A 15,056-nucleotide genomic window follows, 5' to 3' on the forward strand; every position below is an offset into this window, starting at 1 on the left:
GAACTCCTGGGCTCAAGCAATCCACCCGCTTTAGCCTCCCAAAGTGCTGGGATTACAGACCTGAGCCAAGGCACCTGTCTGACTTTTTTTTCTTTTTAAGTGAAACTGGAAAAAAAAAAAAACAAAAACAAAAACCAATGCCCTTGTCATGGGCTTTGGTGAGAACCCTTGAGAGTGCGACAGGTTAAATGTGGAAGAGATTTGTGAAGTAATTAAGTGTTTCCTTTCTTTTTTTTCTTTTTGAGATAGAGTCTTGCTCTGTCACCCAGGCTGGAGTGCAGTGGCACGATCTCAGCTTACTGTAACCTCCGCCTCCCAGATTCAAGTGATTCTCCTGCCTCATCCTCCCAAGTAGCTGGGACTATAGGCATGTGCCGCCACACTCCACTAATTGTTGTATTTTTAGTAGAGACAGGGTTTCACCATGTTGGTCAGGCTGTTCTCGAACTCCTGACTTCAGGTGATCCAACCACCTCGGCCTTCCAAAGTGTTGGGATTACAGGCGTGAGCCACAATGCCCAGCCCGATGTTTGGATTTCTGTTCCTGTGTTAGTTTGCTGAGGATAATGGCTCCCAGCTCCATTCACATCCCTGTAAAGAACATCCTCTCATTCCTTTTCATGGCTCTATAGTATTCCATGGTGTATATGTACCACATTTTCTTTACCCAGTCTATCATTGATGGGCATTTGGGTTGAGTCCATGTCTTTCCTATTGTGAATAGTATTGCAGTGAACATATGTGTGCATGTATCTTTATAATAAAATGATCTATAGGATTGCTGGGTCGAATGGTATTTCTGATTCTAGGTCTTTGAGGAATCACCACACTGTCTTCCACAATGGTTGAAGTAATCTACATTCACACCAACAGTGTAAAAGCGTTCCTATTTTTCCACAGCCTGACCAGCAGCTGTTGTTTCTTGACATTTTAATAATCACCAGGCTCACATTTACCTCTTTCTCTGCCTCTTTGAGCTCTGCTTCTTTCTCTTTGACTCTCTGGACGAACATCTGTCTCATCTCCTCTTCTTTTTTCTGGAGTTCCCCTAGGAACTCATTTCTTTTGGCCTCATACGTCTCCTGTAAACTGCGAACATGGTCAGGTTAATTCTTCTTCCTTTGGAATGGCTCCTGTTTGATAAAACTGGCCCCAAAGATCCTCACTGGGTTCCTCTGTCCTCCCTTCCCCAGTTGTGAGCCAGGTACAAAAATAGAACCACAAAGCTGTGGGCACCTGGCTTGGCCCATGACAGCATGCCCACAGGGCTTCCGAAGAGGGATGGGGCAACCCTAGTGAACTGGAGAGACTTAGAATATCTGATTCTATACTCTTGTTCTACGGATGAGAAAACTGAGGCCCAGAGAGGTGAGGTGTCTTGCTCAAGGCTCCATGGCTAGTTAGAGGGAGACCTTTGACCAGAAGCTAAGTCTCCCGTCTCTTCATCTGGGTTTTCCCTTGCACAATGCTGCCAGGCCCTAGCTCTGAAACCGACCACATGAATGAACTATTTCAACAAATGCTTGAGGAGACTCCATATGTGCTAGACTCAGTACTAATTGACATGATGCTAGTCACTCAGCCTCTACAGCCAACAGCCATCATACTTGCCATCAAGGAACTCATGGTCTAGTGGGAAATGCCCCTGGCCTAAGCTTATTTTTAAAGAAATAGGAGATGATAGGCTGGGTGCGGTGGCTCACACCTGTAATTCCAGCACTGTGGAGGCCAAGGCCGGTGGATCACCTGAGGTCAGGAGTTCGAGACCAGCCTGGCCAACATGGTGAAACCCCCATCTCTACCAAAAAATATAAAAAATTAGCCGGGCGTTGTGGTGGATGCCTGTAATCCCAGCTACTTGGGAGGCTGAGGCAGGAGAATCGCTTGAGCCTGCTAGGCGAAGGTTGAAGTGAGCCAAGATCGCGCCACTGCACTCCAGCCTGTGTGACAGAGTGAGACTCCATCTCAAAAAAAAAAAAAAAAAAAAAAAAAGGCAATAGCCTGGTGAAGAAGAGGTGGAACTGTGATCCAAAGAGGGCAGCATGTAAGAAAGCTCGTGTGGAGAGAGAATGACATTCTTAGGGAGCCAGGTGTGGTTCAACATGGCCAGAGAGCACCATGGCAATGCTGGAGTAGAGGCAGACGAAGTTCCTGAGCCTGGTGGAAGAGAACAGGCTTTGAATGACATATTTAAAAATTGGACGTGTATGCACTGCATGGTTTTAAAGCAGGAAGTAGTACTAGATCCAATTTGAAAATGAGAAGGACCACTCTGGCTGTGTTGTGAGAAGGATAGACTTTCCATCAATCCAAGTAAGAAGTGACAGGATCTTGGCTGGGCGTGGTGGCTCATGCTTGTAATCCCAGCACTTTGGAAGGCCAAGGTGGGTGGATCACTTGAGGTCAGGAGTTCAAGACCAGCCTGGCCAATATGGTGAAACCCCGTCTCTAATAAAAATACAAAAATTAGCCGGGCAAGGTGGTGGGTGCCTGTAATCCCAGCTACTTGGGAAGCTGAGGCAGGAGAATCACTTGAACCCCGGAGACCAAGGTTGCAGTGAGCCGAGATTGTGCCATTGCACTCCAGCCTGGGCGAGGGAGCAAGACTCTGTCTCAAAAAAAAAAAAAAAAAAGAAAAGAAAAAAAAAGAAGTGATAGGATCTTAAATGTTAAGGGCTGGGAGGGAATGGAGGGAGTGGTAAGAAAAGCAGAACTCCCAGGACTTGGGAGGAGTCAAAGGTAATTCTGATTATCCCTGGGCAACCAGGTGGATGGTGGTATCATGAATAGCAACAGGGAATGTTGGAGACGCATGCTTAAGAGGGAAGAAGATGAATTTGTACTAAGCTTGATTTTCGGGGATGTCCTCTATGGGATGTCAGAGTGGAAATGTCCAGGATGCAGTTGGATTAATGGGTTTAGACTTCAGAAGTAAGACTAGCTTGGGAGCCATCTACTTCTAGGTGGTAATTAGGGCTGTGAGAGTAGAAAGAACCAGCGGCAAAGAGAACAGAAAGTGAAAGAAGCAGAGGCCCTAGGAAAGAATCCCGGGGGGTGTATATCAACATTTAAAGGAGTAAGGTGAAGAAAATGAGCCTGCAAAGGAGGCTGAGAAGAAATAGTAGGAGAGATAGGAATAGAATCAGCCAGGACATTGCTGGAAAAGCCAAAGGCAGAGAGCATTTCAACGAGGCAGTGAGGAATGGCATAAAGTGCTGCGTTGATATCAAATAAGATGGAACCCAAAGGCAACATTGAACTTAGCCACAAGTTTGCGATTCCCGGCCTTGGAGAGAGGCATTTGAGTGGTTATGCTGGGGGCAGAAGCCAGACTGCAGTGGGTTGAGGAATGAATGAGAGATGGAGAAGAGGAAACAGCAAATATAGAACAACTCTTTCTCCTTCTCATCCTGTCAAGGACTTCTTGACAGGGCAGAGGCTGGTAAGAAAGAGCAGGGTTAAGGGGAAGTTTCTTCAGCACAAGAATGCTTACGTGTAGCACGAGAAGGAGCTGGCAGAGAAGGAGTGAAGAAGGCGAAGACACAGGAAACAGAGTATTCAGGATGGAGTGAAGGAGGAGGGAAGGAGACAAAATGACCAGGTGGAGGCACACCTACTCCTCTACAAATGCAGATGAAAGCTGCAGGTGGGGAAGAGAGCCAGGGGGCTCCCACCAGAAAGAGACAAGCAGGGCTTCCCCCAGCCCCACGTGCTCCAGTGGCCCCTGGCCCCACCTGTCAGTATAGGGCATGAGCCTATCCTTCCTGAAGCAAGTATCCCCAAGGGACTGGTCAGGCTCTGACTCCAGGCCAGCTTTAGGCTGTGAACAGGTAGTGTAAGATCTCAGAGGCTCTTTGAAAGCCTTTTTAACCGGTAGACATCTCCCTCACTTGCTTATTAGTGCTTGACCACCATAAAGGGCACCACGTGGTAATTTCAACTGTGGAGCTTATTTCACACATCATACATATAGATCAGACACTTCTACTTGGTGCATCACTCCTCTCTGCATAATAACCTGCTTTCAAAAACATTTCCCTTCTCTAAAAGCATTCTGATTTAAGAAATATGCCAATGATGATTAACATCCTGCGGTCAAAACAGAACTTGCACTTGAATGCAGACACTAAGAACAGCAATTGAAGAGCCTGCAGTTCATCGATGCATGGCAAGGGATCGCTACCTGGTCCTATCTGGGTTTCAGAATGGGGAAATGGGTAAAGAACCTGTCTGAGTGCCAGGAGCCTGATGAAGAAAGAGGGGCAGAGGACAGTTACCAACTGCCACCCCGTGGAACAGGGCCCCAGCTTGGGGATCCCCTCCAGCGCAGCTGCTTGGAGCTGTCACAGATGCGTGCATGTGTGTGTGGTGATCCGCCTTGCTGGTCCTCTGGGCCTCCTCCCTTCCCTTGCCCTTCAAAGCAAGGCAGCAGTACTTCCCAAGCCTGCGCCCCACAGCTCTCCTGGCAGGTGTGCAGTGGCGAAGGGTGAACAGGCAAGCAGAACTGGCAAGTGAGCCACCCCTGCTCCTCGAGGTCTTAGCACCCGTGTCTCGCCTCCCCTGTGAATTCTCCAGGGGAAGGCTTCCACACCACCTGGGTGGGCTGAGCTGAGCTGGGCTGGACTGGGCTGGCAGGAGTGGTACCTGAAGGGTTTGCTGTCAGGGTCGGTGTCCTTGAAGCCCATCTCCTCCAGCTTACAGCGGCGATACAGCTCATAGTGCCGGGTGTGGGTCTGCTCCCGCAGATCCTCCATGTTGACCCGAATCAGCATCTCCCGCAGCTTCACAAAGTCGCAGTGGGCCTCGTTTTCAACTGCATAGCAGGGTTTGGGGTATTGAAAGTATGTTGAAAGGAAGGCCAGCGGAAGCAGAAATGGATGAAACGAGAGGCAAAATGTCTAACAGTGACGTTGCCTTGCAATCTGTGTATTTAGATCCTGCAAATTTACTTCCTCTCTTTTTTACTGAAAATGTAAATGAAAGGTTACAAAAATGCCAGTAATGAAAAATGGTGATACCATAAAAATACTTGTTAAGACAGTCAGTAGCACCACAATCTAAATTCAGCAGTCAGACCTTCAAAAGAATGTTTGGTCTATACCACTTGTAGGACAACAGCACATATGCATCTATCCATCCATCCATCCATCCATCCATCCATCTATCCATCCATCCATCCATCCATCCATCCATCCACCCATTCATCCATCCATCTATCCATCCATCCAATCAATATTTGTGGAATCTCTGTTCCCATTATTGTGTGAGGCACTGGGAATTCAGAAACGAAGTCATGGAATCTTGCTGTCAGGAGCTTACAGTTTAGAGGAAGAATAGATGCAAATAGACAAATACAATTCAGTGCAAAACTACAAAAACAGAGGGATAGCCAAGTGGCAATAAAGCTCAGAAGAGGGGGGCCTAAGAGCTCCTGGGAAAGTGAAGACTTCACCGAAGAGAATATCCCTAAGATGACTCTGGAAGGAAGAATAGTAATTTATCAGCCAGAGAAGGGAATGGTGTTTGCAAGGTGTCAATGAGGTTAGGCAAGGTTATGTAGCTAGTAAGTTGCAGAGTTAGGGCTCAAACCCAGGCAATGTAGGGGAGGTGACAAAGTCTCCAAATAATAAGGGGAAAGAACTAGGATATTGATAGATGACAGTGACAAGGAGGGGTGTGGACTGCAGGCATGGCCCACCTGGATGGTAGAAGCTTCAAAGGAGGTGGTTTCTTTAGAGGGTAGATAATGGCCTGACAGTAGCAATGGTGACTAGGAGCAAGGGGACCCCACTTTCTGGCCTGTGTGAACAAGTCCCCTCTTCAAAAGAGTGCAAGCAAAGGTCTGCAATTTTGGGCAGTGGTCAAGAATGACAGATGTGGACCGAGTCATAGCAAAATCGATTTCTGGCTAGACCAGGTCACAAGCAGTACTTTGTCAAGGTGGCTACAGGTATGGCTTCACTGTGTCGGATGGTGGTATTTGGCCTGAACAAGTAGGAAAAATGGTGTCTGAAGTGATGAGCAGGCAGTCACCCCAGATTCTGTCTTGCAGAGTCTGGAAGAGGGTAGTGGGGGCAGAGAGGGGCCTGGGATAAGTGGGTCAGCTGTAGTTGAAGCAGACTGCCTTGTGGTCATCAGTCTTTCCAAAGCCCGAATCAGCTCACATAATCCTTCTGCTTAAGACCCACTGAATTAGGAATAAAGCCCCCTGCTGTCATAGAACATAGGCTAATATTAAAGATGACATCAGTAAGACAACTTCTCAGGACTATGCTATATGCAACTTCTCAGTACTATGCTATATGCCATCTCCTCCTCCATCTCTGGACAGTGATCTCTGATGGTGAGTCAGAAGGAGTGCCTCCAAGGCCCCTGCAGGCTACCTAAGCAATATACAACTTCTTCCTCATTCAAGCAGAGCAGTCAACTTAGACTTACAAGAAAAACTTTCAAAGCCCCCTTTATTGTTTAGGTTCAGGGTAGTCCACGTCAGATGAAGTAAGTCATTGGAACCATGTCTACTGGCTTCTCCTCATCTCACTTCAGGTTCCTGTTTCTCAGACCACAAGTCCATTCCCAGGGTGGGACTGTGGGTCCAGAAACCATTTGCAAACGTTCCTAGTGGAGCAACCCCCGCTCCGAACAGCAGAGAAGACCAGAACTTAGCACAGCTCTGATAACCAGTCTTGTCCTACCTATAGAAAATCCAGCTATTGTCAGTGGGTCTGCGGGGTGTTCTAAAACATGCCAGCCTTCATATGTGATGCAGACAACTCGCCACCCACTTTCAGGTGTTTCCCCAGTGGTAGGGATGAGGTTACAGAGAACCAGCCACTCTTTCACACGATGCCCCTATCAGCCACGGCCCGTTTCTAGCTGTAGACTCTCAGGACCAAAGACCTCTTCTACCCACAGCACTGTCCTTGGCCTTGTCTTATGCACTGAACTGACTAGCCCTGAGGGTAAGTTAACATATGTCAGACAGATCCCAGAAGGAACTTTCCTGAGTGTAATACAATATGTCTGATTGCTTTTCAATTGTGAAATAATCATACATTCAAAAGAGAGCATGAAATATGTATGTGCAATTTAAAGAATTTTTGAAAAATTAACACCAATGTCTCCACAACTCAGGTTAAACATTACCAGTATCTTGGAAGCCCCTGAGTGCCCTTTTCCAATCTCATCCTCCTTTATCCCCCCACTCCCCTGGCAGAGACTTAACCCCTCTCCTGACTTTGGAGACTATCATTCCTTTGTTTTCTTTACAGTTTTACCTCTCATGTATGCATTCCTAAAAATATATATCTTGTTTAGTTTTGCCTCCTTTTGGAATTCATACAAAGGGAATCCAATGGTATGTGTCTTTCTTTTTTTTTTCAATCTCGCTCTGTCGCCCAGGCTGGAGTGCAGTGGCGAAATCTCAGCTCACGGCAATCTCTGCCTCCTGGGTTCAAGCGATTCTCTTGCCTCAGCCTCCTGAGTAGCTGGGACTACAGGCACATGCCACCATGCCTGATTTTTTTTTTTTTTTTTTTGTATTTTTAGTAGAGACGGGGTTTCACCACGTTGGCCAGGTTGGTCTTGAACTCCTGACTTCAGGTGATCTATCCGCTACGGCCTCCCAGAGTGCTAGGATTACAGGAGTGAGCCACTGCGCCCAGCCCCAATATGTAGTTTTTTAAAATCCCTTACCCCCTTCCCACCCTCCCATTATCCAGTCTTTTTTTTTTTTTTTTTTTGTACTTTTAGTAGAGATGGGGTTTCACCATGTTGACCAGGATGGTCTCGATCTCCTGACCTCGTGATCCGCCTGCCCCGGCCTCCCAAAATGCTGGGATTACAGGCGTGAGCCACCACGTCCGGCCTATCCAGTCTATTTTAATGAATATCTGGATTGTTTGTAATTATTTGTCATTACAAACAACACTACTGTGAACATTCTTGTGCATTTCCTGGTGCACTTGGGCAAGAACACAGGCTTTCTCGCACACTCCTTCCTACCTTGCAAGTCTTTGTGTTTAGGAATACTTTTCCCATGAGAGACAGAGGAAGCTTGCTCCCATCAGGGCATCCCAGTATGGAGCCAGAGTTAGCTTCCTAGTGACCCCTATGGCTATTTGGGACCCATGCCAAATGAGCAGAGACTTGGGACAGTTTAGAAACTTGTCATATAGTGGCTGGGGGCAAACAAAGAGGCAGACAAAAGGGGTTTCCTGCATGTAGCCCCTCTCCTGGAGACTCACTCACCCTGCACAGTGCCCCAAGGATACTGCCGCGCCCTCATCATCTTGTTGCCTATCTTCAGTTCTTCTGTGCTGCCGATGACAGCAAACGGCAGGTGGGCCTGAAACCGAAGGCAAACGAAAGCTGAGAACTGCAGAGGAAAGGCACTGAGTGTTACACAACCCAACTGCTGTTGGTCTCTGGGGCCCCAGACCCTCACCCTGCAATGTCCCTCACTGTCATCATCACCAACAAGCATTTATTAAGTTCCCAAACTATGTGCGGATAAGAGGCCTAGTCCAAGCTTCTGCTGTTCAGAAATTCACAATAGAGGGTAACAATGACATGGCTGAATGCATAGGGAACAAAGAGAGAAAATAAGCAGAATAATACGCAGACACACAGATTACCAAGCTATTCGCTATTCATAGTTACTGCTGACGGCAAGAGCCTTTGGAAGATGGGGGAGTGGAATGAGGGGGGTTCTGTGTGGATAGAGAGGATAAAGGAGTACCGAAGGGTCTCAGATCACTGGCCCTTCTCCCTCCCTGGCGTGCAAGAGCCCCAAGACTAGGTCCATACTGAGACCACAAAGCTGACTGAGCTGTATTGTCCTTGTTCTCATCCTTCCCTGGAGAAAGAGCTGACACTGAACTCGTGAGCCTAGAAGGCAAGTCACTAAGGATTTACTCACATGACCGTGCTGGGTGCTGCTGTAGGTGCTATAAGGCAGATAGAAGCAGCAGAAGACATGCTCCCTCGCCCTCTAGGAGCTTACAGTCTAGTTGAGGGAGCCCAAATTACATAACTCAAGTCATATAAGATAGTATGTGATCAAGGGCTCAAGTATATGGTCTGGTGCCCTGTACATAGCAGGTGCTTAACAACTACTTCCTGAATGGCTGTGGTAAGGCTAGGGAAAGAGGAAAGAAAGGCAAAGGACAAATAGGTTTATGAGTTTGGTGCTCACAGGGGGAATGAGGAGCTTGGCCTGGCTTTATGGGTCAGAGAAGAGAGAGCTGTCCCGACTTGGTAGTGTGGGGCCTGGGAAACACTCACAGAGCCCCAGTCCACAAGGAGCTGGCCAGCCTGTCAGTGCTGAGTCACCACAGCCAAATGGAACTACGGAATCAATGTTTACCGACCAGGTGAGCCCAGGCGGGGCTTTGCCCAAAAGGGCTTTACACCAACAGGTAAAGAGCCTATGGGGAAAGTTTCTTAGCCTGCTTGCAGAAACAGACCATGATCTCAGATATTTTGACCCATTTGCCCACTCACCCTAGCTCCTGTGATATATGCTAGGGATTAAGAACAACGTAATGGCAAAAAAGCACAGAGCCTGGCCCCGGAGACTGCACAGTGTGCCCAGGGAGAAAGCCATCCCGACAATGATCAGACAGCAGGATGAGGGTTGTGCCAGAAGTGGAGGTTGCAGTGAGCCGAGATCGCACCACTGCACCCCAGCCTGTGTGACAGAGCAAGACCCTGTCTCAAAAAAAAAAAAAAAAAAAAAAAGATCAAGGTCGTAAACAGGGCTGGAGTAACACAGAAGAGGGAGCAATTAACTTCGTGGGAAGTCAAATAAGTCGTTTCAGAGTAGGTAGTGGCAATCATACTAACAGCGTTAGCATTAGCAATAATTTGTTAAGCCCTATGCACTGGATACCAGCTGCTTTACATGGTATTGTCTCACTGAATCTCTACGACAACACTATATGGTAAGTTGCCTTATTATTCTCCTCTTTAGATGGGGAAACTGAGGTCTGGAAGGGCTAAGGGACTTGCCAGCAGGCACACAATAGTAAGGAACAGAACGAGGTATGGAATCCTGGTCTCTCTGACTTCAAAGCCCACCCCTTGCTGGTCTGCTACTTCCGTTTAGGGGGTTCAAGCAGTAGATGAGGTGCGTACTCTAAACCCTGGGGGAACTAGTTGTTCAAGACCAGATTATCAGAGGCAATTCAATTCAGGGAAACCCACAGCAAATCTGTTGCTTGTTTGTTTAATCCACAGGCTGATGTCACAGCCAATCCTTCCTCTCCATTCTCCTCTAGCTCTGGACCCCAAAAATGTCCTTCAGAGCAGAAGAACACAGACTTTCATCAGGAGCTCAGCTCCAGGACCTCCACCAATCCCTTCAACTGCTTGGCTGCCAGCTGAAGCTGCTCTTCTTTCACCTTCTCGCCTCTCAGCTGCTATCAGATGATCATCTCAGCCTCTCTCCAACCCCTCCCCACTCCACTGACTGTCCCTTAAATCTGGACATGGGAAAGAGGAGGTTATGGATATGGAAGGTGGGTGTGGGGTGGAGGTGAAAAATGTTTCATCCATTCTGGGAGGGGAATGACCAGAAGAGTAACTGGGCAAGTGACACACAGGGCATTTGGGAAGCACTGAATTCGTGAAAATGCTGCCCAAGGGCCTAAGCATCTCCAGTCTTTGCCAGGAGGGTTGATCTGGCCACAATTCATTCCCACTCAGGGACCTAAGACATATCGGGAGCCTCGAATCCACCCCTAAACACTTTCTGGGAAAACATTTCCCCTGCAGAGACCCCACAGCTTCAGCCACATGACACAGAAGAGCCAAGGGGCGGCGAATGCAGAGAGCTAGACTGAGGGAGGAGGTGATAAAGAAAAACCACGTTGTAGCACTCCCTCATCCTGGGCTCTCAGCTGTAAGTGATGGAGGAGGAAGGCATGTGAAGTGGGAGGTGCTTCTCCGAGCTCGAGAAAAAAAAAAAAAAAGAAGAAGAAAACAAAGGCATACAAAAATGTCAGTATTCCCTCGGGCCTGTTCCATTTTTATCATCAAGAGACACTGTCAGAATGATAGGGTGACTTGCTTCCCCCTCTTTCTCAAACTGCTGTCATTTTATTCTTCTAGCTCAAAAATATAGCCCCAGCCCTCCCACGGCACACTCCTTTGCAGCTGGCCTCAGTCTGTTTTGATAAGTATATGCAAGGTAGGCATTTCCCAGCGCTCTCCTTTCGTTTGACTTTCACAGCATCCTTCTATGGCAATGATTAAAAGATCCATTCATGAGTTGGGGGAACTGGGATACAGGGAGGTTAAACGAGTTGCCTAAGTCCCTAACCCGCATGCCCAGATCCTCTGAAGCAGCAGCAAGGCCACCGAGCTTTGGCTGCCAACCTCTCCCAGCCACCTAGGGTGGCCCGCACTCTGCCTCCTGGCTACATGGCATCCGCTAGAAGGAAGCAAACCATGACAAGCAGGAAATCATGGGGACCAGGCTCTGGCCCTCTGTTCCACTGCTTTTGAGAGACAGATGGCTTTGACAACCAGAATGGAGTCGAGCGGAGCAGAGAGCAGATACCCACCCTCCCCCCGCACCACCACCGACCATACTCCTAGGTCCTACCAGTGGGATCCAAATCTGAGGCTGGGCTTTCTGCTATTTTTCCCAGGTCTCTGTAGGAAACTGACAGACAGGGGTGACATTTTCTATGTGTGGACCCAGGGAGGAGACTCTGTTAGATGCAGGGCAGTGTTGCTGCTGAAACACAAACAGCCCTCTCAGGGGAGTCTGTGTAAATCTCTCACTCAGACTTCCAATGAGGCGCCCTCGGATGTCAGATTTCCCAGTGTCAGAAAACTCCAACAAGAGATAGTCTCAAGCCTCTCTTGGGAGTCCATTCCTAGATTCACTATCTGTCTTAGTGCATTTTGTCTTGCTACAATAAACTACTTGAGACTGAGTAATTTATCAACAATAGAAATTTATTCCTCATAGTTCTGGAGGCTGGGAGGTCCAAGATCAAGGCACCAGCATCTGGTCTGGTGAGGACCTTCTTGCCACATCCTCACACAGCAGAAGGACCAGCTAGCCCAACACTGCATGATGTCTCTTTAAAAAGGGTCTTCGGCCAGGCGTGGTGGCTCATGCCTATAATTCCAGCACTTTGGGAGGCCGAGGCAGGTGGATCACGAGGTCAGGAGTTCAAGACCAGCCTGGCCAAGATGGTGAAACCCCCATCTCTACTAAAAATACAAAAATTAGCTGGGCGTGGTGGTGGACGCCTGTAATCTCAGCTACTCCGGAGGCTGAGGCAGAGAATTGCTTGAACCTGGGAGGCAGAGGTTGTGGTGAGCCAAGATCACACCACTACACTGCAGCCTGGCCGACAGAGCAAGACTGCATCTCAAAAAAAAAAAAAAAAGGCCTTCATCCCATTAACAAGGGAGGAGCCCCTCATGGCCCAATCACTTTTTTTTTTTTTTTTTTAAAGACGGAGTTTCACTCTTGTTGCCTAGGCTGGAGTGCAATGGCACAATCTCAGCTCACTGCTGCAACCTCCGCCTCCAGGGTTCAGGTGATTCCCCTGCCTCAGTCTTCCGAGTAGCTGGGATTACAGGCGCCTGCCACCACGCCCAGCTAATTTTAGTATTTTCAGTAGTGACGGGATCTCGCCATGTTGGCCAAGCTGTTCTTGAACTTGGGTGATCCACCTGCCTCAGCCTCCCAAAGTGCTGGGATTACAGGCATGAGCCACCGCGCCCAGCCAGGCCCAATCACTTCTTAAGGGCCCTTTTTTTGTTTTTTCTTTTTTTGTTTTTTGTTTTTGAGACAGTCTCACTCGGTTACCAGGCTGGAGTGCAGTGGCGTGATCTTGGCTCACTGCAACCTCCACCTCCCGGATTCAAGTGATCCACCTGCCTCAGCCTCTCGAGTAGCTGGGACTACAGGCGTGTGGCACCATGCCCAGCTAATTTATCTTTTTCTTTTTTTTTGCAATGGAGTTTCGCTCTTGTTGCCCAGGCTGGAGTGCAATTGCGTGATCTCAGCTCACCACAACCTCCACCTCCTGGGTTCAAGCAATTCTCCTGCCTCAGCCTCCTGAGTAGCTGGGATTATAGGCATGCACCACCATGCCCAGCTAATTTTGCATTTTTAGTAGAGATGGGGTTTCTCCATGTTGGTTAGGCTGGTCCCAAACTCCCGACCTCAGGTGATCCGCCTGCCTCAGCCTCTCGAGTAGCTGGGATTACAGACATGAGCCACCGTGCCTGGCAATTTTTTGTATTTTTAGTAGAGATGGGGTTTCACCATGTTGGCCAGGATGGTCTCGATCTCTTGACCCCTTGATTTGCCCACCTTGGCCTCCCAAAGTGCTGGGATTACAGGTGTGAGCCACTGTGCCCGGCCCCCACCTCTTAATACTATCACACTGGCCACATTTGAATTTTGGAGGGGACACAATCAAACCATAGCACCACCTTTACTGACTTGTGTCTAACTTAAATTCTTCTTGGTACATTGTAAAGTACTTAATAATCCAATTGGCATGAGTTACTTTATTCTTATTTCACCACATCCATTATACTTGGGAGGCTAGGTGACTGTCTTCCTTAACCCAGTGAAATAGACAATGTCAGAACTCTTTATTCCTCATCTAATGATAATATTCTGATTGGGCTTGCTTCCCTCCCAGAGTGGACAGTGTTTCCCAGTTATGTTAGTCCCCATTTCAGGCTTCTGCTGGTGACTGAACAAGACCATTGGCTGATTTGCTCTCAAGTCAACCACTGGTGATTCCTGCAAAAGTACATGGAAACAATGGAAATACCACTGCTGTCTCAGAGGAAGGGATGGACTTGTGTCTATGGGTCTCCCTGTGACCCTACTGTTCAGCCATGTGCTCTCACTGGACCCAAATGTCAACTGCCTTTGTGGGAACCAAACCCCAGACCTCACAAATGGACAACTAATGGAGCTTAGTCAAATAAGTAACTGGGCCTTTTTGCTGGTCCTGGTCATGGTTTGAGCCATGCAAAGAACATCATTAAATTTAAAACAACATAGCAATTTTCAGTATTAAAGTCTACAACCTTGAGAGATATCAGAGTATGAGTTGAAAATAGCATGCAACAAGACCTCGCTCTCCCTTCCCTTCCCCCTCAATCTAAAATAAGGTTTTCTGGAGTCACCCATAATCCAAGGTGGTGGCTGGGACCTCATTACTCTCATTTCCTGCCATAAAAATCCCTCATGGTGACAGACAGGACATTGTCCAGTCTTCTCCACTCAGGCAACAGCCTTCTTCCACTTCTTCCAATCCAGCTCCTATGACAATTGGCTGGGATGGCTGAGGCTGTGGGGTTGGAGTCAAATCCAAAATGAAAGACCAGCACCAATTCCTCCTACCACCCAAGCCTAGGTCCTGAGGATGCAGTTTCATACACCACGGCTTGTGTGAAGACTCTGGGGACTTTTGACGTAGTTGTTCGGTGGCAGGCAGGCTAAGCAATCGTCTGTGTATATTTGATAGCACCCTCTTTCCCATCACAGCGCATGTAACACAAAGCACTCACATGCAAGCTCCTCTCACAGGCATGCCAATTCCAGGCACACTAGATGTGGGGCCACTCCTCTCTTTCCCACTCAAAAAAACCACGTGGATTAGCCGAGCAAGGTGGTGCATGCCTGTGGTCCCAGCTACTCAGGAGGCTGAGGCAGGAGGATTACTTGAACCCAGGAGGTGGAGGCTACAGTGAGCTGAGATTGATTACATCACTGCACTCCAGCCTGGGCGACAGAGCGAGAGCCTGTCTCAAAAAAAAAAGAAAAAAAGAAAAAGAAAGAAAAAAAAAGCACAGTGGGATGCAAGGGAGTAAGTGGTGAGTGATTTATAATAGGGATAATCCTGAATCCATTGGAATTCCCTCCCTCCCTCCCTCTTTCTCCTTCCTACCTTCCTTCCTTCCACTGGAATTCCCTCCTTCCCTCCCTCTTCCCTCTCCTCCTTCCTTCCTTTTTGTTTCTTTCTTTCTATTTAGTTTTTTTTTTTCTTTTTTCTTTTCTTTCCTTT

The 15,056-nt window shown here is 47.9% G+C and overlaps 1 protein-coding gene across 14 annotated transcripts in view; it reads right to left on the reverse strand.

Moving 5' to 3' along the window:
- The window catches only part of SEPTIN6 (septin 6), a 79,853-nt gene that overhangs the window by 17,105 nt on the left and 47,692 nt on the right, over positions 1–15,056 (reverse strand). For 9 of the 14 annotated variants that reach the window (XM_005594460.4, XM_015444036.4, XM_005594461.4 and 6 more), the window contains exons 6-8: positions 8,251–8,347; positions 4,645–4,813; positions 957–1,089 (exon numbers count right to left, since the gene is read on the reverse strand). In XM_005594460.4, coding sequence (XP_005594517.1) covers positions 957–1,089; positions 4,645–4,813; positions 8,251–8,347 — 399 coding nt within the window. The remainder of the gene's footprint in view (positions 1–956; positions 1,090–4,644; positions 4,814–8,250; positions 8,348–15,056) is intronic. The other 5 variants (XR_012430269.1, XR_012430272.1, XR_012430273.1 and 2 more) reach the window with 1 other exon arrangement.

The sequence above is a fragment of the Macaca fascicularis genome, chromosome X, assembly GCF_037993035.2.
Source record: "Macaca fascicularis isolate 582-1 chromosome X, T2T-MFA8v1.1".
NCBI lineage: Eukaryota > Metazoa > Chordata > Mammalia > Primates > Cercopithecidae > Macaca > Macaca fascicularis.